Raw genomic sequence first — 22,998 nt, 5'->3', positions numbered from 1 at the left:
CATGAGTTCTTCATAAGTGTTGGCACCTCTCCCCACTGCCATCAGAAAGTGTCGCTGGCATCTTCACCCATAGTTTCCTGAAGCACATGATGGTTTTAACGTAACGCCTGGAAATCCCATAGTCTTCCTGGCTGACCGGTGGTGTTCTTGTCGTAGAGCAACTGCCCGTCTCTTGATGTGAGGGCTTCATTCTCTGTGAGAAGCAGCATGTGTCTTTTTTGCGGAGGCACGATGGCAAGGTTTGCGATCATATTCTGCAGTGCCGTATTTGATGTGAGGCAGGAGGATGCGCAGGGCACTTTTTAGAGCCCCGTCCTCTATCTGAGGGCGAAGCTGCTGTGGGCCGGCAGCCATGAGGAATGGGCCGCTTTGGAAAGTGCCGCCCAGTGAGCAGTCAAGTCCCAGTCCCCAACCCTCCCTTTTGGGGGTTAGGCCTTGCGAGGAGTGATGTGCCTGGCTCATGCATCACCTCCTCCAGGAAGTCTGCCCTGAGATCCTCCCAGGTCCCCTGCATGGGGACACATCTGTCTCCTCTCTTGTCATATGAGAAGGACATCTTCTTTCAGCTCTTTGAGCCTTGTTCTTTATTATGTCCCTACTCCCAGCACAGTGCAGGCACACAATACTCAAGACACAAATGTTCTGGACAAGCCAGCAGACTCCTGTCTGATCGCCTCAGCATCACCGGTGTGCATTAAGCAGTTTCCTCTTTCATGTCCTGAAACCTAGTTAGATACTGCAAATGAGTGACTGAGCAAAAGTACTAGCTACTTCACAAAAACTCAGAAGGAAAAAAAGCAGAACAAACAAAAAAAGCAAACAAGGGGAACCAGAACATGTGGGGAAAGGTGACTATTGCAGTGAGTATATGTACTTTCATGTCTAAAGGTAAAGATGCTGTGGCAATTTACACACAAAACTAAACAGTACAGCAATGTTTTTCCAGCCCAGCCCTCAAGGGAATACACAGGCAGGTATTAATATGTGCAGCTCCTGAAAGAACAAGAGATTAGAATTAGGAATAAAGAGATTTTTAAATTCTCAGTCTATCATTTCCTCTCCCTTTTTCCAGGCTTTAGTAGCTTTATCAGAATCGATAGAAACAAGCCGACAGATTTCAAACTAAGTTTAGGTTCATTTCAAAAAATGGATGAGCTTACGTGTTACTCTGTTACCTTGTAAATAACATAGCTAGTAGAAAGCTGAGCTGTAATAGAACCTGGGACACAGAAGTATCCTTGCAAATGCCACCTGAACATTTTTTCACATTAACCACTTAAAATAATCGTTAAACTCTGCCATGTGCTTATGCATTATTATAATGGATATGAGAGGGTTTTGTAACTTCTCTTTTTAAGTTAAAAAGCGGGCAAAAATGTCCTTAAAGGGGAAAACCGGAATGCTAAAGAGCAGACCATTTTGAAATGGGAACATTTTCACGGTGCTTTGCACACAGCTTTGTAAAGACAGCTCCCAATGGGCAGCAAGCAACTCTCAGTAGGGAATCCCCAGATTGTTTTTGTGAGGGGAGACTGGTGGCTTTGGCAGGTCACCTTGTAAAAGACAATCCATTAGCCATCGGCTGCTTCCCCCTTGCGGCTCTGAAGGCTCGGAGCATTCTCCCAGAACACCTTCCATGGAACCTAGGGGTTTATTAGCAGTGAGGGCTGACATCACAGGCTACGTGCGCCTGCTCTCCTGCTGCTCCAGCAGAGCAGAGTCAGTGACCACACTCGGCACCTGTTGCAGAGTTTGGAAGGGTTCCAAAACACAGCCTCCCGGGAGCAAAAACCAACCAACCCAACATGCAAGTCTTGGGTGGAGGAAGATGGATACAGTATCTCGGTGGATTTAGGAGGAAGGTCGGGCTAGCAGCACTAAAAACATGGAATTTCATCTTTTCTGGAAGCTTTTAGCTCAGCCTCCTGGAGATTTCTTTGTTTGTGTAAATATTTCACACTTTGAGTTTAACAGAAAGTTGTTGTTTTTAATAAGCTGAGGTTGTGCCCAGATGGCACAAATAATCGGACTCAGGTTTTATTTTCATTAAAAGGTGTATTTGTTCAGATAAGCCATGGGAAGATAGCTAGGTTGCAAGCATTATGGATTTCTGCGCTGGAACTCCCAAGTTTCACAATTTTCCTCAACATAAAACAAGGGGAAGAGGAAGGGCTACCTCCCTAATTTATCCTGGCTGTCTCTTTGCTGCCTCCTCCTCCTCTACCGGTTAGCGGCACGACTGGATTGCAAACCTGTGAGGTTTACCCTGCACTTCCCGCCTCCTCAGCCTCAGCCAGCTGCTCTCAACCCTGCTCATTTGAACCACCTGTGGAACGCTACAAACTCAGAGGCCTGGGCCCAGCTTCGCCCCTCGGAATTGGAATCTTGCGGCGAAGACTCGGGCATCTGTATTTTAAAAAGCTTCCCGGGGGCCTATACACACAGCCACCGACAATCCTGGAATCATTCCTCCAGTCCTGCCGATTCCACCTCCCCAGTCTCTCCAATCCATCCCTCGTGTTCCATTTCCATCGCTCCAGATTTGGGGATAGCCCTGATAATATATCTGGACGACAGAGACCGCTTCCCAACTCATCTTTTTTGCTTTTAGTCAATCCTCCAACTGCCACCAGATTTATGTTTCTAAAACACAGATTCAAACCTGTAGTCCCTCTGCTTTAAATCCTCCAATGGCTCCCCTCCGAATGAATGATGGAGCCTGTTTATTTCTTAGATGATGATGGAGAACAGCTGATCCTCATCCTAGGCAGGATCTGTCTCGGCTCAAAATGCTTTCTTTTTAAGCTTTTCTTTGAAAATAACTTAAGACTTGCAAGAAGATGTAAATGTAGATCAGAGCTCCTGTATATCCATCACCCAGCTTCCCCTAATGATAACTTCTTACATAGCCATAGTACATGATTAAAATGATGCAACTAAGGGGGGGCGCCCAGGTGGCTCAGTCTGTTAAGCGGCCAACTTCGGCTCAGGTCATGATCTCATGGTCCGTAGGGTTGAGCCCTGCATTGGGTTCCGTGCTGACAGCTCAGAGCCTGCAGCCTGCTTCGGATTCCCTGTCTCCCTCTCTCTCTGCCCCTCCCCCACTCATGCTCTCACTCTCTCCCTCTTTCTCTCTCTCTCAAAAATAAACATTAAACAAATTAAAAAACCATGAAACTGACTTTGGTACAACATTATTAACTCAACCACAGGTCTATTTGGATTTCTCCAGTTTTTACACATACTGTGTTTGTATGTGTCTGTGTGCATGTGCACATAGAATACTATGACATTGTATCACAAGCTAAATACAGTTTAAGAAGTATCTCTTTTTCTGTGTAGTAGTGGTTCTCAACTGTAGTCACACATTAGAAGTTCCTGGGGGATAGGATGCCTGGGTGGCTCGGTCGGTGAAGCATACACCATCAGTTCAGGTCATGATCTCGTGGTTCATGAGTTTGAGCCTCCCATCAGGCTCTGCACTGCCAGTGCTGAGCCCACTTCAGATCCTCTCTTCCCCTGTTTCTGCCACTTCCCTGTGTTCTTTCTCTTTCTCAAAAATAAATAAACATTAAAAAAAAAAAAAAGAAGTCAAGGGGGAGCTTTAAAAAAGTACCCAGCTCAGACCCCACTGTAGACCATGCTTTTGGTCCAGCATTTCTCAGATTTTCATGTGCACACAAATCAATCGGGGATCTCGTAAAAATGCAGACTCTGATCTAGTGGGTCTGGGTGGAGCCTGGGGTTCTGCAGTTCTAACAGGGTGCCAAGGGATGCCACTGCTGTTGCTGCTGCTGCGAGTCTGTGGACCACATTTGGAGTAGGCCACCATGTTGCCAGACCCAGAGAATGAGAATCTATGGGTGTGAGACCAAGGCATGGTGGGTTTGAGTTCTTCCAATGATTCTGCCATGTAGCCAGGGTTGAGAACCACTGAGCCATGTGATGGAATTTGAACGATGGGACCCTTGGAAGTCACATAGTTCCAACTTCTATTTGAACCATTCTAGGTCATTTCCTTCTCCTCTGATGAGCCATCCAAATGCCAACCAACCCTTGGAATTAAGGAATCCTCCTTTCTACATAACCCACACTGGTTTTCTGAGATTTAAAACTATCAGGTGCGAACTCTCTCAATTTGCCTTTCAGTTCCACTTCAGTTTCTTCTCTGTGCTGTTGCCCATCTTGAGACAAAAGGGAAGATGAGACTCTCAAACCAGAATTTTGCCAAAGAGATGGCTTCTGATTTGCTACCTAGTCTCTCTTCATTCACTTGTCACTTGCCCTCCATGCCCATAGGTATTAGACCAATGCTCACTTTCTTTAGCACTTGACAAGATTCACTTTCAGCTACTGACCTTGTTTTCTGTCTTGCAGAGAAAAACTTAAGCCATCAGATGGAAATTACCTTCAACTTCCTGCCACCATATCTATAAAAATATTCACATCTATATGTTTCTGTCCTCTCCTCCTGTGGAAATCAAGGTCATGACCCCTACTCTAAGATCCATTTCTTCCATTAGATTCTGGCTTTCCTTTCCTTCTTCCTAGTCTTGTTTATCTCCTCCAACATGTCTCTGTTTCTACTAGTTCCTTACCATGAGCTTTGAAATACACTGATGTCTCTCCCATGTTAAAAAACAGGCCTCATTGACCCTACTTCACTTCCAGCTTCTGCCACATCTCCCCTTCTTTAAGGAGCTCTTTATATTTTCTGTCTCCAACCACACTTCAGAGAGTGATTCATGCTTGCTAACTTCATTTCCTCACCTCCCACTCACTCCTCAAACCACTCCAGACTAGACTGTATCCCAGCACTCAACCAAAACTCAACAATGACTTCTAAGCATGCAGATCCAATGGCTACTTTTTAGTCCTCCCTTTCCTAAACTCCTAGCAGATACTCACAGTTAAGTCAATAATGTGGGGTCAAAGCAGTACTTTAAAAATATGTAAGATGGTTAAGCATGTTGAGCTTTTCAAAGGGAATCCAGTAGGCTCCATTGAAGCATGGGTGTGCTTTCTTCACTGCTGCATCCTCTACTACGTGCCTGGCAAACAAAGGTGGTCAATAAATATGTGTGATTTGACCTAAATTCTTCCTCTGCCATGATGAATTCCATGACATGACTTCTCCTCTCCTCCTACCTTAAAACCTGGCTTTCCTGTGTCCATCTAACTGACTCCTTCTACCTTTGCTTACCTTGTAAATCCGATATTAGTCAAGATTCTGTCTCTGGCACTTCTGATCTTTTCACATTCAAATGAACTCATCTTAGGCAGTGAATTCCATTGCCATGGTTTGGCTTGTCACCTTTATGCCGTCCTATCACTGATTCACATCAATACCTCACCTCTCTTCCAGACTCCAGGTCTGTATTTCCAGCTTCCTCCTAAAGATTTGCAAATCCATATTATGGCAATATTTCAACTGGTGTATATCCAACAGCAGAATCTTTTCCTCCAGATTTGTTCTTCCACCTGTTTCCTATTATCCTTAACAGCATCCTCCTCTTTCTCCTTACCCAGTTGGGGAACCTCTAGGCCAGTATCACCCTTTTCCCTTTGTTTACTCACAGATCCAGTGAACCTGGCGTCCTGTTGATTCTACCTCCCTATTTTAGGGATAATATTTTCAGTATGTTCTGAAGCATATTAGTTCCTTGGGATGTTATTAGGTGTCACAAAAAAGGTAAAAAGTATCCATGACCAAATAAACTTGAGAAATGCTGAACTGGACAGAGTTAAATAGATTTCTTTAAGAGTAACTTTTAAAAACCTTTGATATGCTAATGTGCAGCTAATGTGCATTCAATACAGGGGATCTGATACTGAGATACCATAAACATTGTTTCTCAAAGGTATTTAGTCACAGAACTTTTTTTTTTTTTTTTTTTTTTTTTTTTTTTTTTTTTGCAACATCAAGGGAAACTTTCCTAAAACACGTTTTGGAAAATGGTGGCCTAATCTATCTCCTCTTTTCTTCTATAGCTATCCTACTAAAAGCCTCCTGCTTACATAAAACATTTCCCTGGGTGGAGGAGGGGATTTCTCTGTCGCCAGTATCTTGCTGCTGCAACTTAACCCCTACACTTCTATGAGCTATCCTTATAAAAATTGGATCATGACTCTCCTCAGAATGTAAGACATCCTGCCCCTTCCTTCTAAGTCATCTGTATCCCCACCGATTTTCTGCCCGCTTGCCCTGTCAATGACAGAGGAAATGTTGAAGTCTCCAACTAGAATAGTGAGTTTGTCTCTTTCTCCTTTCAGTTCTGTTCTATCATGTACTTTAATGCTCTGTTGTTAGGTGCAGACATGTTTAGCATCTAATGTCCTTTTGGAGAATCCATCCCTTTATCATTATATAATGCTCTCTTAATTCTTGATAATTTTCCTTGTTCTGAAGTCAGCCATATCTGAAATTAATATAGTTACTCCTTCTGTATGTTGATTAGTGTTAACATGGTATAGCTTCCTCTATCCATTTAGTTTTAACCTAAGTCTTTATATTTAAAGTGGGTTTCTTGGGGCGCCTGGGTGGCGCAGTCGGTTAAGCGTCCGACTTCAGCCAGGTCACGATCTCGCGGTCCGTGAGTTCGAGCCCCACGTCAGGCTCTGGGCTGATGGCTCAGAGCCTGGAGGCTGTTTCCGATTCTGTGTCTCCCTCTCTCTCTGGCCCTCCCCCGTTCATGCTCTGTCTCTCTCTGTCCCAAAAATAAATAAACGTTGAAAAAAAAATTTAAAAAAAAATAATAAAGTGGGTTTCTTATAGACAACATAGAGTTGGGTCTTGTTTTTTCTTAGTCCACTCTGACAGTCACTGTCTTTTAATCAGTATATTGATAGCATTCACATTTAAAGTAATTTTTGATACAATTGGATTAATATGTACTGTGGTTGTAACTGCTCTCTATTTGTTTCCTTTGTTCTTTCTTTTCCCCCTTCTTTTTCTGTCTTATCTGGTTTTGATAATTAAGTTTTTTCTTTTTATCTCTTCCCTTGACATATCAATTTTACTTCTTTCAAAAAAAATGTTTAGTGGTTGCCCTAGTACTTACAACATCTATTTACACCTAATCTAAGTGCACCTTCAAATAATACTGTAATGCTGCATGTGTAGTATAGTTGGGTTATAAGAGAGTATTTTCAATTCCTCCCTCCTGTCCCTGGTGACATGGCTGACATTTATTCCACTTAATCTGTATGTTATAATCACATAATACATTGTTACTTTTATTGCTTTAAATAGTTATCTTTTAGATCAATTACAAATAAGAAAACTAAAAAAAGAAAAGAATAAGAAAACTAAAAAGATTTTATTTTACCTTTTATTCCTTTTTTAACATTCATATAATAGATCTGAGTTTTTGACCCATATAATTTTTCTTTTGCTTGAACAACATTCTTACGGGACAAGTCTGCAGGCAGTGAATTCTTTCACTTTTTGTCTGAGAAATTTTTTTTTTATATCTCCTGCAGTTTGAAGCATAGTTTTGCTGGATATAGAATTTTAGGCTGGTGAGATTTTTTCCTTTCAACTCTTTATAAATATTTCATTCCACTGTCTAACTCCTTGTGCGGTTTCTGATGAGAAGTCTGATTGAATTCTTATCCTTGTTTCTCTATATGCACAGCGTTTCCCCCCAACCCCACTCCTACCTGGCTCCTTCAAGATTTCCTCTTTGTTTTTGGTTTTCTGTGGTTTGAATATGATATGCCTAAGTATGGTTTTATGGGTACTTATCCCCTTGGTGCTCTCTGAGCTACCTGGATCTGTAGTTTTGTGTCCATCATTAATTTTGGAAAGTTCTTGGCCATTATTACTTTAAATATTTCTTCTGCTGCATTTTCTCTTGTCCTTTTGGCATTCTAATTGTGTGTACATTTTGATATTATCCTACAATTCTTGTATGTTCTGAGATGTTTTCACTCTTGTATCTCTTTGTGCTTCAGTTTGTAAAGTTTCTGTTACCTTGTACTCAAGCTCACTGATTCCTTCCTGGGCGGTGTTGAGCCTACTGTGAGTCCATCAAAACCATTCTTCATTTCTGCTACAGTTTCAGTTTCTAGCGTTTCCTCGTGATTCATCCTGAGAGTTTCCATCTCTCTACTTGTATCATTTATTTGTTCTTAATGTCTGCTTTTTCCATTAAAGCCCATAACATATTAATGATAGTTATTTTAAACTTCCTGTCTGATAATTCTAACATCTGTGTCATATCTGAGTATGGTACTGATGCTTCCTTTGTCTCTTTGGACTATATATTTTTTTCTTTTGGCATGCCATACAATTTTCTTTTCCAAATCTGGACTTGTCTCAGTTAATATCAACTGAGGTAAACAGGCCTTTATAGTGAGGACTTATGTTACTCTAGGGGAGTTGGGATGTATTTCATGTTTGCTGTGAGTATATGTGCCAAAAGCTTCAAACTCCCCCATCGTCATTGTTTTTGTTTATTCTCTTGACTTCGGGCTTCCCTGTGTACTCCTTCACGGAGAGAGTTTGTGTCTTGCAGCTATAATCCACTATTATACTGGAACCTTGTTGATATGGTAAGATTTAGGGACAGCAAATGCTATATAATCTCCTGATGAAATCTCAGTCTTTAAGTGGGCCTGTGTGTTTTGGGGCTGTGACTTTCACAAATATTTCTCCAGGGGTAAAGTTTTTTCCCCATCCCCTACTTCCTTCCCTGGTCTGTTTCCTTGAAGTCCTGACACCTGTGAACTCTTTTCCCCCACTTAGGTGAGACAGAAAGGCTGAAGGGGGCTTCAGTGGGCAGGAACCTAGGACAAAGTTTCAGAATTGCTCTCTAGCAAAATCTTCTCTAGACAGTAGGCCTTTCTTATGGAGGAAACTGGGTGGTTTTCATCACAATGATTACTCTTCCACCTCTCCCTGATAGACCTTCACCTTGGAATCTGGTGGGGTTTCTGGAAGTGAAGCCCAAGAAAGTGTGGGCCTCCTGATTCCTCTCCCTTTAAAGACAGTGACCGCAGCTCCCAGGAGTCTCATGCTTCTCTACACTCATGGTTCCATCGATTTGTCAAAATTACCATGTAAGTGTTTCTACCAGAGCCTTGTGCTTCAGGTAAGCAGATTATGTCTGTGTCTCTCTGGATGTGTCTGCCTCTACAGATTTTGGGATGACAGTTTCCTTGTGACCTCAGTTCTTTGATATGTCCAAGAGAAGTCATTGATTTTCAGTTTGTCTATGTTTTTCTTTGTGTAAGGGTGGGCGGGACCACTTCCAAACTCTTTACATGTTGAAGCCGATACTGCAGGATTTCCCCCCCACCCCGCCCTTACTCTGATACTGATTGAAATACTGCCTCAAGGCCATCAGACACGGGGTGGGGGGGGGGGGGTGGCACGCCTCACTCATGTATTTCTGTATTTCATGGCGGCAGTCTGGTGTAGTTGTTTTTAAATGATGATTTAGAAGCTGGTCCTGTGTTTGAATCTTTATTCCACTGCTTATTAATTAAGCCCTATGATGTATCAGTTATTTATCTGTGAAAAGCAGTACTGTTGACTAGAACTTTCTCTGATGATGAAAATATTCTTTACCTGTTCTGTCCATTACAGGCACGTGTGGCTATTGAGCATTTGAAAAGTGGCTATTGCAACTGAGGGAAGGAATTTTTAATTTTGTTAATTTAAATTTAAATCAAATAGCTACACATGGCTAGTGGCTTCTGAATTGGACAGTGCGGGTTTAAGGCTTTAGAAGTATAAACAGTGGATGAACAGATATGCTATTTTTTAATTTTCCTTGGGTCATTCAAAGTGAAAATAGAGAAAGATGTAATATTACACTATCTGGGAGTCTAAGGCCATGTCAGCAAAGCTTTTGGTTAACGAAAGGTAGTCACGGACCCTACGGGTACTTTTTACAAAAGGAGATGGTGATGTCAAACATGTGAATTGATTCTGGTGCTTGTTCTTTTCCCTTGGGAATCCTCAGAGGCTTGTTCTCTTGCTCTGGACAAACATGCATTCATTGCAGATACTCTGCAATTTGTGTGGCTTTAGGCACTTTGCACTTTATGAATTTTGTTTACATATGTATCTCCTTTTATCTTCTTACCCCGTGATGATATTGCTGGTCCCCTTTTATGGGTGAGGAAATTGAGACCCCAGATAGGTTAAGTGACTTGATCAAGGACACATTAATGGTTCACAGCCTCAAACCCAGAACTTTGGGGCTCTGAAATACTTATTTCCACTATGCCCAAACCAGCACTTACTGAACTTCGCTCCAGTTCTACTTTACCTCCCTTTAACATCACTGACATCAGACAGTAGTTGAAACTGAACATTAGCTGCCAGGGCCCTCGCTGCGGACACCTCACCTCTGGCAACCACAGAGCTGGGTCCTGGTCTCAAAAATGCAACGTGCAGCTCCTCTGTGTACCCACTGCACCTTCTGGTTTGATGTAAAGAGACCTTCTACAAAGGCAAATGGCAGGTCACCCTGTGTGGGAAGTCTTTGGGAGAAATTCTGGAAGCCTTGGCAATCGCACAGTGATGGTAGCAACAACATCCACAGTGTAGATGTGTGTGTGTGTGGGTAGGGAGCTTCTCTCTCCCCCATTCCATCTTAGAGCGTCCTTTCTTCTGTTCAGCCATCTTCTTCTAGCCTCCAGCCCCTGGAGACAGGCAGTAGAGCCGGCCCCTCTGCCCAATATGCTCGCCTTGAACTGCAGACTTAAAAGGGTTGGACTTACGTAGTTCCCTTTGCACAACAGCTGTTACACTCTCGTTCAGAATTAACTGCTGGGCAAATATATTTTGCACCCTGCCTATATATGTGGACCAGGTTCTACACAGAGGGAGACTGTAGTTTTGGAATTAGACCTGGCAGCTAATTACTAAGATGCATTATAGAAGCAGCTCTCAAAGTGTGTTCCCTGGACCGGCAGGAACAGCATCATCTTGGGAACCTGTTAGAAATGCAAATCCTCAGGCCCCACCTCAGACCTATAGAATCAGAAACTCTGGGGGTGAGACCCAAAATCTGTGTTTGGACAAGCCCTCCAGGGGAGATCCGCTCAAGCTGGAGAAGCACTGTTTTACAGAATGGAGGCAATTAAATGGCCCTGAGTAATTAGTCAGAATACACAAAGGTTTCTCCCAAGCCACCGCTCTCGTCAGTGTGGTCCTCAGACCAGCAGCTGCAGCGGCCCTGGGAGCTTGTTAGAAGTGTGGAACTCAGGGCTGCTGTCCCAGACCTACACCGAATGAGAATATGCGTGTTCATAAAATTCCCAGGAAATTTGAAAGCATATTCAGATTTGAGAAGGACTGCTAATTGTCACTTACACTGAGGTTCGTTCCATTTGAAGAGTTCAGGCATAGAGAACCAGGGAGGCAGGGGAATTTTCTTTGCTGGATTTGATTTTGATCCTAAATAATTATAGATTTCTTTTATAACCCCATAAAAAGAAATTTTAGAAAGGAGAAGGTGGGGGAAATGCATTGACCTAAATGATTAAAACCCCCAGTCAGCAAAATTTTACATTTCACAGTTTCAAAGGGCTTTACGATGATCACTCTGCCTGGTTCTCCTGATCTCTGACAATTCCGGACACACTTTCCCTTTGAAGTGCTTGCAGATCTACTTATGTCGGTGAGATTTCTCAGGGAAACACTCTAGTCATGTAAATTAACTCTCTCACCGAAATTGCTGGAGAATCCCTGTCTGGCTTGCTGTGAGGAGTGGTGAAGGAAACCTTCCAACAGGGGCCCGTGGCCTCCCAGAGCTTTTAATTCCAAAGACACTTCCCTGGGCAGCAAGTGAAGGCTTCCTTTGTGTGTGAAGCCCTGTCGAGCAGGAAGATGAGGTTCTGAACTCTGAGGAAGCATCTTGATGAGGCAAAATGCAATCCAGCCGTCCGTCCCCCGACCCCTTCCCCCCGCCCCGACCCCTGCATGCCTAGGAACTTAAGAGCTGCATGTTCAGCAGTAGGACGACGCCAGTCATCTGTTGAGACTCAGAGTCATTAGAGGCCAACACATTGCCAATTTGAGTATTAAGAACGTAGACTGAGCACCCATTATTGCCTGGCGGATCAAACACATAAATGCTTACATGTGTATTTACTCAACAGGCAGTGATGGCTCTGGAAGTGCTGGCACACATGAAGGGATAACAGTCATTTTCAAGGCCAAGAGCAGAAATGTTAATCCACCCAGCGGAAGGGTGTGGTCACACAGTGCCATCACATACCTTGTCTTGGTGCGTCCTTACATAGGTGGGTGATATTACAGTCAATGCACAGGAGGAACCTGCTTCTCAGGGAGTTAGGCAACTAACTCAAAGTCACATACTTAGGAAAACTGGGACCTGAGCTTGGCTTTTCTGACCCCAAATCCAGTATTCTGTTCACAACAGTGAAGTTTGAGCCTTGCTGCTCAAAGTGCGCCCCACTGACCCCCAGCATCACCTGAGAGCTCGTTAGAGATCCAGAATTTGGCAGGGGGGGGGTCTTCCCAGGCTTAATCAGAATCTGTATTTTCACAAGATGTCCAGGTGATGTGTGGGCACATGAAAGAGTCCAAGAGCCAGTAATCTTTTACTCAGTACAAGCACCTGCCTAGATGCCGAACCAAAGCAAGAACCAAAACAAAAGGCAATAATGCAGGCCTCACAAAACTAAGGTGCTGAGTATCACAAAGATTTTGGGGGGGCACTTCTAGTGATAGTTCTCTAGCAGAGATGCATTTTTGCCCCTTGAGATAATTAGGCAGAGTTGGCACAGCTGTGGTATTTGGCAAAGTCATGGAACCTGTGGGAAAATGGGCAAAGGAATCTCACCTTCAATGCTGAGAAATTAGCAGTTCTAGTGTGACCAAAATAAATCAATAGGGAAGGAAGAGCACATTTTCCATTCTACAAGCCATCAACCAGCAGTAATTTATCAACTACCTGCCGCATACTCCACATTGTGGTAGGCTCTGGGAGAAATTTAGGAGTAGGAGACCTTGTTCCTGCCCTTGAAGAGCTTCCAATCTTGTTCAAGAGAAAGTATCACGTGACAATACAGCAAATTATATAATAATGTATAGTTAAGCATTAAGGAATGTGGATATGGCTTAAAGCCAGATAGATTTAAGGAAGGGAAGGAGCCACGAATGTGGGAAGGCCTCATAAAGTAGGAGGCAGGTGAGTTGGACCCAAAGTAAGGAATGAATGCATTTCTAGGGAGGAGAGCAACAGGTCCATGTGTGGAGGTGGAGGTATGAGAAGCAGGCTGCAGACTTCTCTAGGACTCACAGAGGGAAGGGGGGCTGGATCCAGGCCACTCAGACCTGGGGGTTTAGCACAGAAAACCCCGAGTCCTCGTGGTGTCCCGGCCCTGTTGGGAATCATCTTTATTGCCATCCAGTGGCAGAACTGAAATCCTTAAAATGGCAGTGGATCAAATCGAATTCAAGAATAATGAAACGTCTACGCTGGATCATTCTTGTCTGTAAACTTCATGGAAATGGGGTCATGGCCATTTTATTGAGTGAAGGGATGAACATTCCTGAGGAATGTGAGTCCTAAGCCCTGAGATGTATAACTCTAGATACATCTCTCAGCTCATGCTCCTCTCTACATGCCAAGTCCTCTCGCTCTGAACACCTACGACTCTTTGCCTGAGGCTTTTATAAAACAACAATTCTGTTACAGGGACACATATGGAATCTGGAATTGTCAAACCCTTATTTAGTGCCCCCGGATATTGGGGAATGAATAGCCGGCTTCTTCTTCCACAGGTGGGATAGTTTGGACATGTGCTCTACAGTGTCCCCCAGAGTTCCCCAGTGACATGGGGCCCCAGATGCCCACAGTGGACACTTGGCTCCTGTGACTGGCTGCCTGCTTCTTCATTTCCTGTCCCCACTTTCTTGCCGAGATTTTTGGGTATCACCTTCCCAGGTACCTGCTTGCATTAAAATCCTCATCTCGACCATACCCGGAGCCCACAAGTTCAACTTTAAGTGGAAGACCTAACAGTGGGGATCTTTGAAAATACCAGAAACAATATTCTCAAGAGGATTTCTTAGAGAGCAAGAAGATAAAAATAGCCTCCCGGTTCCCTCATTGCCTCCTTTGGTTCAAAATATGAATTCTGAAGTTGAAGGCATGACACACTATTCAGGGCTTCCCATATAAAATAACAACTGGTGTTGATTTCCCTCTTTTTTTTTTTTTTTTGGTCTCTTAAAGGTTAGAGATTACTCACCTCCCCTGCTGGTCATTAAATCAGTCTGGCAGGACTCCTCGGAAGTTCTGTGGCCTTCCGGGCATGTGGCGGCAGACTGGCCTGCTTGCTGTGATGTGCTACCAAGCAGGTGACTTCAAAGGTCTGCGTCAAGCCTCTCTTGAGTATCACTTGGGGCTCACACTGAGCCCCAAAGTCAGGTACCAGATGGCGCATCTCACCATCTCACTGAGTCAGAGTTGACCAGATCCCTAGCACCGTGTACCTCCCTAGCTCCTGTGCCAAGGGGTGCTGCCCCCTCTCAGGCAGGGAAGAACGAATTTCTTTCAGCTTGCTTCTCCTTCCCTCGGGCTTTGTAAGGAATCACCAGTTAGATGCTCAGCTGTTCTGTGAGGTTAAGAAGTGTGCTGAGTCTTGAGCAGTTTGGTTTTGGTGTTAAGATTTGAAAATCATGCTTCTCTTACTCTAATAGAGCATCTGTTAAGATACTAGGAGTCACTAAAAAGGTGGCCTTCCTCTCACACTACTGCTTTAGCTTTACATTTCAGTTTAAATGAACACTTTACCCAGATTTGTCCCAAGTGCTTATCCACATGGGGAAGTAAGAGATTGCTCCCCAAATCTCGAAGAGACAAGCCGGGTGGGCATTTGAGAATACTATTTGCACCACGGAAATGTGCTCAGGAGGCAGACAACCTGAGAAGAATACTGTGCCTGGATGATTGGGATGCACACCTATGAAGTGAAAGGAGAATGAATAGTGATCTCTCTCTCCCGAATTTTCCCCTAGTGCAAAGATAAAATGCAAAAGCCAATTGGCTGGCCCAGCAGATGCATGCATGTTGCCCTTTCAGGCTCGTGCTCAATCTTTTCTAAGACTATCTGCCACTAGAATAACTCACTGGAGGACCCGGGCTGCTCGAGTCGTCAGAGCACCTGTCACCAGGAAAAGCGCCCTGAGATGCAAGAGCAGATTCCAGCACCAGCATCTGCACAGACGCCCTTGAAGGTGGCCTCCAAACCCAAGGCTCTTTGGTCCACTGTTCCTTGGGGGCGAGCTCTTTCTTTTTTCATTTAATGTTCAGCAAAGCCAAGCAGATGGACCAGGCAACAAGGCATTGCCTTGTGCCTCCTCAGCAGGCCACCGCTCACAGGGAGGTCTCACACACTGTCAGGAGGAGGCCGGCCTCGTGGGTGACTGCTGCTGACGGCGGGTCAGGCCTGCCGACAACGACGGCCACGCTGACAAGCCTCAGCTTTGCCATCCCAGCAGTTGGACTGCATTCAGTTCCTCGGGTCCTGCTACGGCGAGATTTAGACCATAAAGGACAGAGGTGTGAGACAGAGCAGGAGAACTGCATCTTGGGGAAGTTTACCCTGCACAATCTGATCTCTGCCCAACTTCACAAAAAGAGCATCTCCTCAGAGGTGGTAGTATTTGTCCCCAGCCCAAGTTCTGTAACATATGAACTTCTTGTTGGCATTCTTTTATTCTGTGTACTCAGTGCAGCTGGGGAAAAAAAAACCCTAAGAAAGCAAGAGAAACACAATGAACCTCTTCAAGCAGGGCTGGGGCCAGATAATTCTTAGCTGAGGGGTGCTGTCCTGTGCGTACGGGATGTTTAACAGCATCTGTGACCTCCACCCACTAGATGCCAGCAGCAACTCACCCCCAGATGTGACAGTTAAAAATGTCTCCAGCCATTGCCAAGTGTCCCCTGGGGGGAGGGGTGAGACCCACTGCCTTCCAGGCTATTTAATAGTGTTAACTTCCTGTAATTGTCCCAGTAAAGGGGCTTGGAATACAGTACGGGAACTTCTTCATGTAAAAGACCAAAGAGTAAATATTTGTAGGCTTTGAGAGCCTCATGCCATCTCTGCCTCATATTCTTTGTTTTTGTCTTGTTCTGTTACAATCTTTTAAAAACATAAAAACTCCTTCTGACCTCAAAGCTAGGTTGGAATGTGCCGATCCTTAGCCTATATACAGAGAGTGATGATGATGGCAGTTCCCACAATGATTGCAAGTGCTGAGGCAGTATTTGGAAACACTGGGGTCTGGATACTGCTACAATGTGTTCATGACCCTGACCTAGCAGTTATGCTGCCCGTCTTGGGAAGCCTGAAGTAATTAATCCCAAATTAAATTCTCTGAATCTTGTTTTGCAACCTAGTTCTATTTAATGTATTCAAACGTGAGAAGTTTAAATGAAATAGAAAGTCAACAGTTGAACAAAGTGAGATTCCCCAGTAAGTGGAAGAATGTCTGCATGGTGAGGATGTGTCCTTCCATTGGTTTGGAATAAACTATCCTGTGAGGGTCCTTCGAAAAGGACGGTGTACAAAGGAAATGCCCCCACACAATTCCCAAACTGAAATACGTTTTAATAGGACTACAGAGGTTATCCAGGAAGAATCCTGGAAAAAGAAAGGACTAGAAACTGCTTGTAGAGCCGTAAACATTTTAAAAATGTCATTGTGAAAATGCATGTCAAAGTAGTTTCTATGGAATTTTCTTTACCCATCACATAAGTGTCTGAGTAAACTAGGGCAAGTGCATTTGACAAGTTGTTTCTTGAGGGTTTACTATGTGCCAGAAACTGTGTGAGGCACTGGATTTGAATCCACCTGGACAGTTGAACGGTGCTCACATAGGAAATAGCTTCATCCAGTCATCCAGGGATTTTTCCAGTAAAACATTTTAGATTTCTGTCTTTGTGTATTGCTAATTTCAAGTATCTTATGCTTTACTTTGGGCATTTAGAGTTTCTATATGTGGATTTTCACTGACACCAGACAGAATCAGTTAAGAAAATGTCCTTATTATCCAGTTACTACTGTTAGGACAACACTATGAGATGGGCGTGAGACTTTAGCCAAGTATAGTTCATTTGGGTTTTAAAAATGTACATTTAAATCATTCAAGTAGTTTATCATATGCGAGGCAGTACATTATAGTGAAGAGTACTGGTCTGGGAGTCAAAACCCTGTCCTGCCCTGATTCTGTCCTTGTCTTCTTTCCGTGGATAAGTGAGTTAATTTCTATGGCGATTTCTCATCTGTAAAATGGGATCATAGCACTTATACCCTAAGGTGTTTACTGTATATGTTTATACATATACATTATAAGTTATATACGTTGATACATATACATTTATAACTTATAGAGTGCTATAAAGGTCATGTCACTATTATAAGCACTGGGTTAAACAGGTTCTTCCTTCTACATGGATGATTCTGGAATAAATCAAGCACTGTCTTGGTCACACCCCAGGTCAATTACCAACAACACTTTACACTTCATTTTCAGCGATCAAGAAGAAACATATTTATGAAAGCTCATGAGGCACTCCTCTGAAATTTGCTCTGAGATGAACATCATGAATTTTCTGTTAAAATATAATAATGGGCTAAATTTAATCTTCTAGTGAAACGAAGACATTTAAAGACATTCAGAAATTAATGGTTGATCCTTTACCAGCACCATCAGGCCCCACCCACCTACACCCCAAACTACATCTTGGCCCCAGAGACTTCAGAGGAAACCACTGCTAGGGATGGTCACCCTTGTCATAGTTTGGGGTCGAAATCTACGCTGCAGACCCGGAGTACGGCAACCATGTCACTTGCACAAATTTGAGAAAGCTCCTCCAAATGAGATAGGCTGGATTTTCAAATGTGGTTTTTTTTTTTTTTTTTTTTGGTGATACTCTGAAGTATATTTAAAAAAAAAATCAACCTGGGTTTTCACTTTTTGTCATCATCCCTCTTCTATTTTTGGTCAAAAGTAGCTGGACTAATAGCCTGAGAAGAAGGCTCTCCTTCGTTAAATGGGTACAACCGCAGAGTACTATGAGGAGTAAGTGACACAGCCCTGCAACATACGTCCTCCGGTTTCATAATGGGGCCTGCGAAAGCCTTTATAAAGCCCTGCTTATGCTTTGTCCACTTCGTTTCAAATGTGATGCCATTCAATGGGCAGGAGCCGGATGGCGTTGTGTGCAATGTGAGCTGTCAGGGCCGTCCTTGATGCCAGCAGCAAAGTATCAGGATAACACTAGTATGGGCAGAAACAGTGACTCTTTCACTCTTAACACCTTTTGTAAAGGACAAATCTTCATCATGTCTCTAATGGAAAGAAAGAAAAATAATGATAAGTGCTCATTCCCACACTTTCTATTTCCATGACTACTGGAGGTCCATTTTTCTGTGCCCAGCTCCATACCTACCCGCTATAGGAGTCGGATGTAGAAAGAAAAAAAAAGGATATATACAATTGAAGGCAATTCCCTCAGTTTCCTAGGTTTGAGTTTTTATAAACTATGTGAATTCATTTGACCAGACAGCCATCAGCTAGAAATGGCTTCTGACCACTATTTGACTTGGTTTTGATTTTCCCCAGACACCTAGCACATGAAAAACCATCTTGAATCTGAAAACAATTCACTGATAAGACCACTGTCCTTTAAAGTTGCCCTTTAGCCACGGAGGCAAAGACAGCCTCGCTCTCTCTCCAGTCCCAACTTTGTCAGATAATACAGTTTTCTGTCCTGAACAGATCAAAATCAAATAGGAGAGAAACAATCCTGTTGAAAAGAGATCTGATGTGCCTGTTGGTGTCTCATTAACCTTGAGAGTGAATGTAACTGGTGACTGCCCGTCACAGTGGCGTGACGGTTTGTTGGGAGGGGGGGAAGCCAGTGGAAACATCATCTGGGGGGGGGGCGGATACAGAGAGAAACATCTTTTACTAGATCATATATCAAAACATGGGGCAGCTTTCCAACTGTCGGGACTGGCTAAGTTATAGTTTCTTTAAACCTGCAATGAAACTATTACGTGTTTTCTTGGGCAAGCATTTGGAGCAGTATTGTTCTGTGTGTCATATTATGTTCACTGAAGTACTGGCAAACACACAAAAAACACTTCAATGTTGGAAGCATGATCATAAGAAAAGCAAATATTTCCGGACTACTGTTACTAAGGTTCTGTGATGATGTGTGTGCCATTAAAAATGTCACAAGCCACCCAACGTGGGAAGGTCCTGATTCCATTGAGTCCCTAGTCGCATTCCCCTCGTTACTAATTGCTGATTGATAACACATCAACAGATGGAGGAAGGAAAATAACATAGAAAAATTAGCTGGTCTCCAGGGATAAAGGGTTACCTATAGAGGAAAAGAGGAGAGAGTTCCCCAGGTTCACTGGTTGACTCCCCTTGGCATAAGTAGATTAGAAATCTAACCGGACCGATAATCCCAAATCTGGACCCGAGCCCCTCACAAAACCAGCACCTTTCCTGCCTCTGCCCCAGGGCTCTGGCTGCGACTGGTTCCTGCCGGCCCTCTGCAGAGGGGCACCTTAAGTAAACAAGCCCCATAATCCCCACCAGGGGCTTGTATGGAACCTTCTCACCTCTTTTTTGCTTTTCTCTGGGAAGGTCTCCACTTTTCCATCTCTAGTCCTCACTCCTCTGCTTTTCTTAGGAACTTCCTGAAAGTTACCACCATTAACCTCACTTTTCACATCAAATTCCCACCTCGGGCTGACGGCACAACCTGTTTCCACCAGTGTCACCCTCTACCCAGCTGCTGAGTTTCCTGTGCTCTTCTTGGAGCCACACAGCCTGGCTTCTGTCCTCCCCCTTCTGCCTCTGCTCCTCATCCTCACGCCCAAATGCACCCAAATAAAAGTGGATTAATCGAATCTCTATTTTCCCAAAGAAGTTTCTGCTTTTCGAAAGAGGGGAGCTACTGTGAAAGACGAAATAACTGCGAATTACAGACATCATTCCCTACCCCAGAAGACAGAGATGGCCACCTCGCTCTGGGGAAGAGGGCGGAAGGGCAGCCCCATGTCCTCGCCAGGGAGCATACTTCCTTCTGGGTGGGTACGAGGCATTTTCCTCAGCATCCCGCCTCACATTCCTTTGGCCTCTCCCGGCCCCTGCAAGCAGCCTTTCCCACATCATTCCGAAGGCCAGAGGAAGGGAGAAAAGAATGGGAGAGGGGACTCTGAATCGCCCCCAAGCATAATACTTTGTTTTCAAGTAGCAGGACTTTCCAGAATGTCTCCTCTTGTTCTGTTCCTTCCTGGCCGTTACCCCCAAGCCTCCCCACCCCCAAGACCACTGCAACCAAAACAAGCGCACCGACCACAGCACCGTGGCTGCCGCCGCCCCAACTGTTGCAGCAGCTGCCGGGGTGGCGGCGACAGTGGCGAGGGCAGGGCCGGGCCCGGACCCGGACCCGGACGCTCCCCGCCCAGGAGGCTAGGAGGCTCCGGGCGGCCTCCGAGGGGCACGCGGTGCAGGGGAGCCCCTGCGGCAGCCGCCTGGGATGGTAGAGGCGGCGCTCTCAGCCCGGACCCCCGCGCAGAGCCAGCCCAGCCGCGCCAGCGGCACGGGCGGGAGGCTGCCCGCGCCCGCCCCTCTCTCACCTTTAAGATCAGGTCAGTGTGATGCTGGTCCAGCATGTTGGCTTTCTGGAAGGAGGTGACGATGACCCGGCCGTAGCGCCCGGGGGTCTGCAGGTCCGAGTAGAGTCGGTGTTTGGAGCGGTTGACCGGGAAGAGGCTGTTGACGAGGTTGCGCTCGATCTTGGCGAGGCTGTGCTGGGGCGCCAGCAGGTGCTCCACGCTCTCCTCGACCTGGTAGCGGCTGAAGCTGGCGCCGAGCAGGATGGAGATGAGCACGGGCGCCGAGGCGAAGAAGACCGGGTGACTGGCAATGAAGTGGCCGAGCCGGGAGAAACACGTCCTCAAGCCCCTGTGCAGAACCTGCCGCAGCATCCTAGAGCAGAGCGGGCGCGGGAGGAGGGCGAGGCGCACGCTCGGCGCGGGCTCGGGCGGCGGCGGCGGCGGCGGCGGCGGTGGTGGCGCCCGCGGCGGCGACGGCGGCGGCGGCGGCGGCGGCGGAGGCGAGACCCGGAGCTCTCCCGGAGCCGCGGCACCACCATCGGGGAGTCCCGCGCCGCGCCTCGGGAGGGTCCCCTCGGGCCGGAGACACGCCCTCCTGCCCGCGGCCGCGCCGGCCCAGAGAGCCCCCCAGCCTGGCGGCCTCCGCGCCGCCCCCACCCCGCCCTACCCCGTGCGCCCTCCCCACCCCCCGCCGCCTCCCAGCCCGAGGGGCTCCGCGCGGCGGGGCCGCGTCCCGGCTCAGCGCGGGAGGGGCCCGGAGCAGCCCCCGCGGCGCGTCATGACCCCACTCACCCGACCCCCAAGGCCAACGACGGGGTGGCGCGGGGAGCGGCGGCGGCGCTATCTCGGGGAGACTCTGCGCGCCAGCCTAGGAACACGAGGACGGAGAATTCCAGGCTACACCCAGTCCCCTCCCCTCCACGCGCTCCCCTCCCCCGGCCCGGCCGCCGCGCACGCCCTCCCCTCCCCTGTCCTCCTCCGGGGAGACCCAGAGATGAATAAAGAAATGGCCCTGATTTTCCAAACAAAAAGTAAAGAGTTCTCCCGGGGGGCGTCGGGTGGACCCGCTCAGAGCCAAGTACCCCCAGAGGCGGAAAGGAGGAGGCTGAAGACTGCGTGCGCCCCGGCTCTCGCCAGGCTCAGGTGGTGGCGCGCACTGGCTGGTGCGGAGAGGGGGTGGGGAGCGAAGACGCTCGAACGTGGAAATCACGCCTCCTCTCAAGTAAGAGCCATTTAAATTATCCCCAACACTGCAGCTGCCGCGGGACCGCGGGGTCCGAGTGTGCGTCTGGGGCACGGCCACCCAAAAGGCGTCTGTAGAGGATCGTTCTTCTCGCCCTCAGCGTCGCTCCAGAGTGTCTTGGGGTTGGGTAGTTCTGCTGCGCGCCCCTCAACCTGCGCGCCCACCCGTCCCCCAGTAATAAAAGTGCTGGTACTGATGATCAGTCGGTGGAGCTCCTGGACTCCGGGCTCTCCGCCTTGCCTCCTCCTCCTCCCTCTGTCGTCACAGGCGGGTCTGGGGGACCTGGTGCGGCGGGGCTGGAGCGGGCGCCCCTGCGGGCGGGCGTAGAGTGTTCGTGAACCGGGAGTCTGTAGCGTTACTCCCCTTCTCTCCAACACCCCGCCCTCTCATTCTCAAAGGCGCAAGTGTGGGAGTGGGGGACACCTTATCTCAGACCTGGAGAGATACTGGTCTCCGAGCATGCCGAGCCGCAGGGGGCGCGGGGGAGCCCGGGGGGCGCCGACGTCTCGGCAAAGTTGGGCGTGTGCGTGTGCGCGCCAGCCTTGAGCTAGCAGGCAGCCACTGTGGTTCCCCTCGCACTCCCCCTCCAGAGAATTTCCCGAGAAGGCGGGCGCCGGCTTCGGGCCCGGGATAGACCTGCGGCGGCGGCGGGAACGGCCACGCACAGGTACAATTTAGCGCGTTTCGTTGTGCGCTCTAAGCCCCGGGGTCCATGCATTGCAACTCAAACCGAGCCGGATCTCAGAGCCTGGGCTACTGAGGCGCTCAGTCCGGCTAAGGGGGTGGGGACCGGTGCGCGGTGGAGGGGTCCCAAGGTTTTGCGCTTCGAGTGTTGGGTTTTCCCATTCCACGCCTCCAGTCGCTGCCGCTTGGATTCCTAATGCCAAGGGTCAAAGGAGAGGCGGTGGCGACTGGAGGCGCGGTCCCTGGAGTGTAGCCCGCACTACTGAGCATGGACTTGCATACTGAAGCTGAAGAAAGGCGGAATAGGGGAGAGAAAGAAGTACGGGGAGGAGGAGGAGGAAGAGCGGAGAAGAGGACAGGGAGAGAGAAATGGGTGGGAGAGCGCGATTCAGGGAGGTGTTCCCCTAATATTCCTATTCCACACTCCCCAATGCTAA

General features: G+C 46.8%; 1 protein-coding gene across 1 annotated transcript in view; it reads right to left on the bottom strand.

Moving 5' to 3' along the window:
- Positions 1-21,798, bottom strand: part of PTCHD1 (patched domain containing 1) — a 56,489-nt gene extending 34,691 nt beyond the window's left edge. Inside the window, exons 1-3 of the mRNA XM_004000355.4 lie at positions 21,717-21,798; positions 21,427-21,502; positions 20,656-21,007 (exon numbers count right to left, since the gene is read on the bottom strand). Of these exons, the coding sequence (XP_004000404.1) occupies positions 20,656-21,006 (351 nt within the window). The 5' untranslated portion in view covers position 21,007; positions 21,427-21,502; positions 21,717-21,798. The remainder of the gene's footprint in view (positions 1-20,655; positions 21,008-21,426; positions 21,503-21,716) is intronic.
- Positions 21,799-22,998: the final 1,200 nt, after the last annotated feature.

The sequence above is a fragment of the Felis catus genome, chromosome X (assembly GCF_018350175.1).
Source record: "Felis catus isolate Fca126 chromosome X, F.catus_Fca126_mat1.0, whole genome shotgun sequence".
Classification (NCBI taxonomy): Eukaryota; Metazoa; Chordata; class Mammalia; order Carnivora; family Felidae; genus Felis; species Felis catus.
Note: the sequence above shows the minus strand (reverse complement) of the source record. Positions and strands in the feature narration are given on the sequence as shown.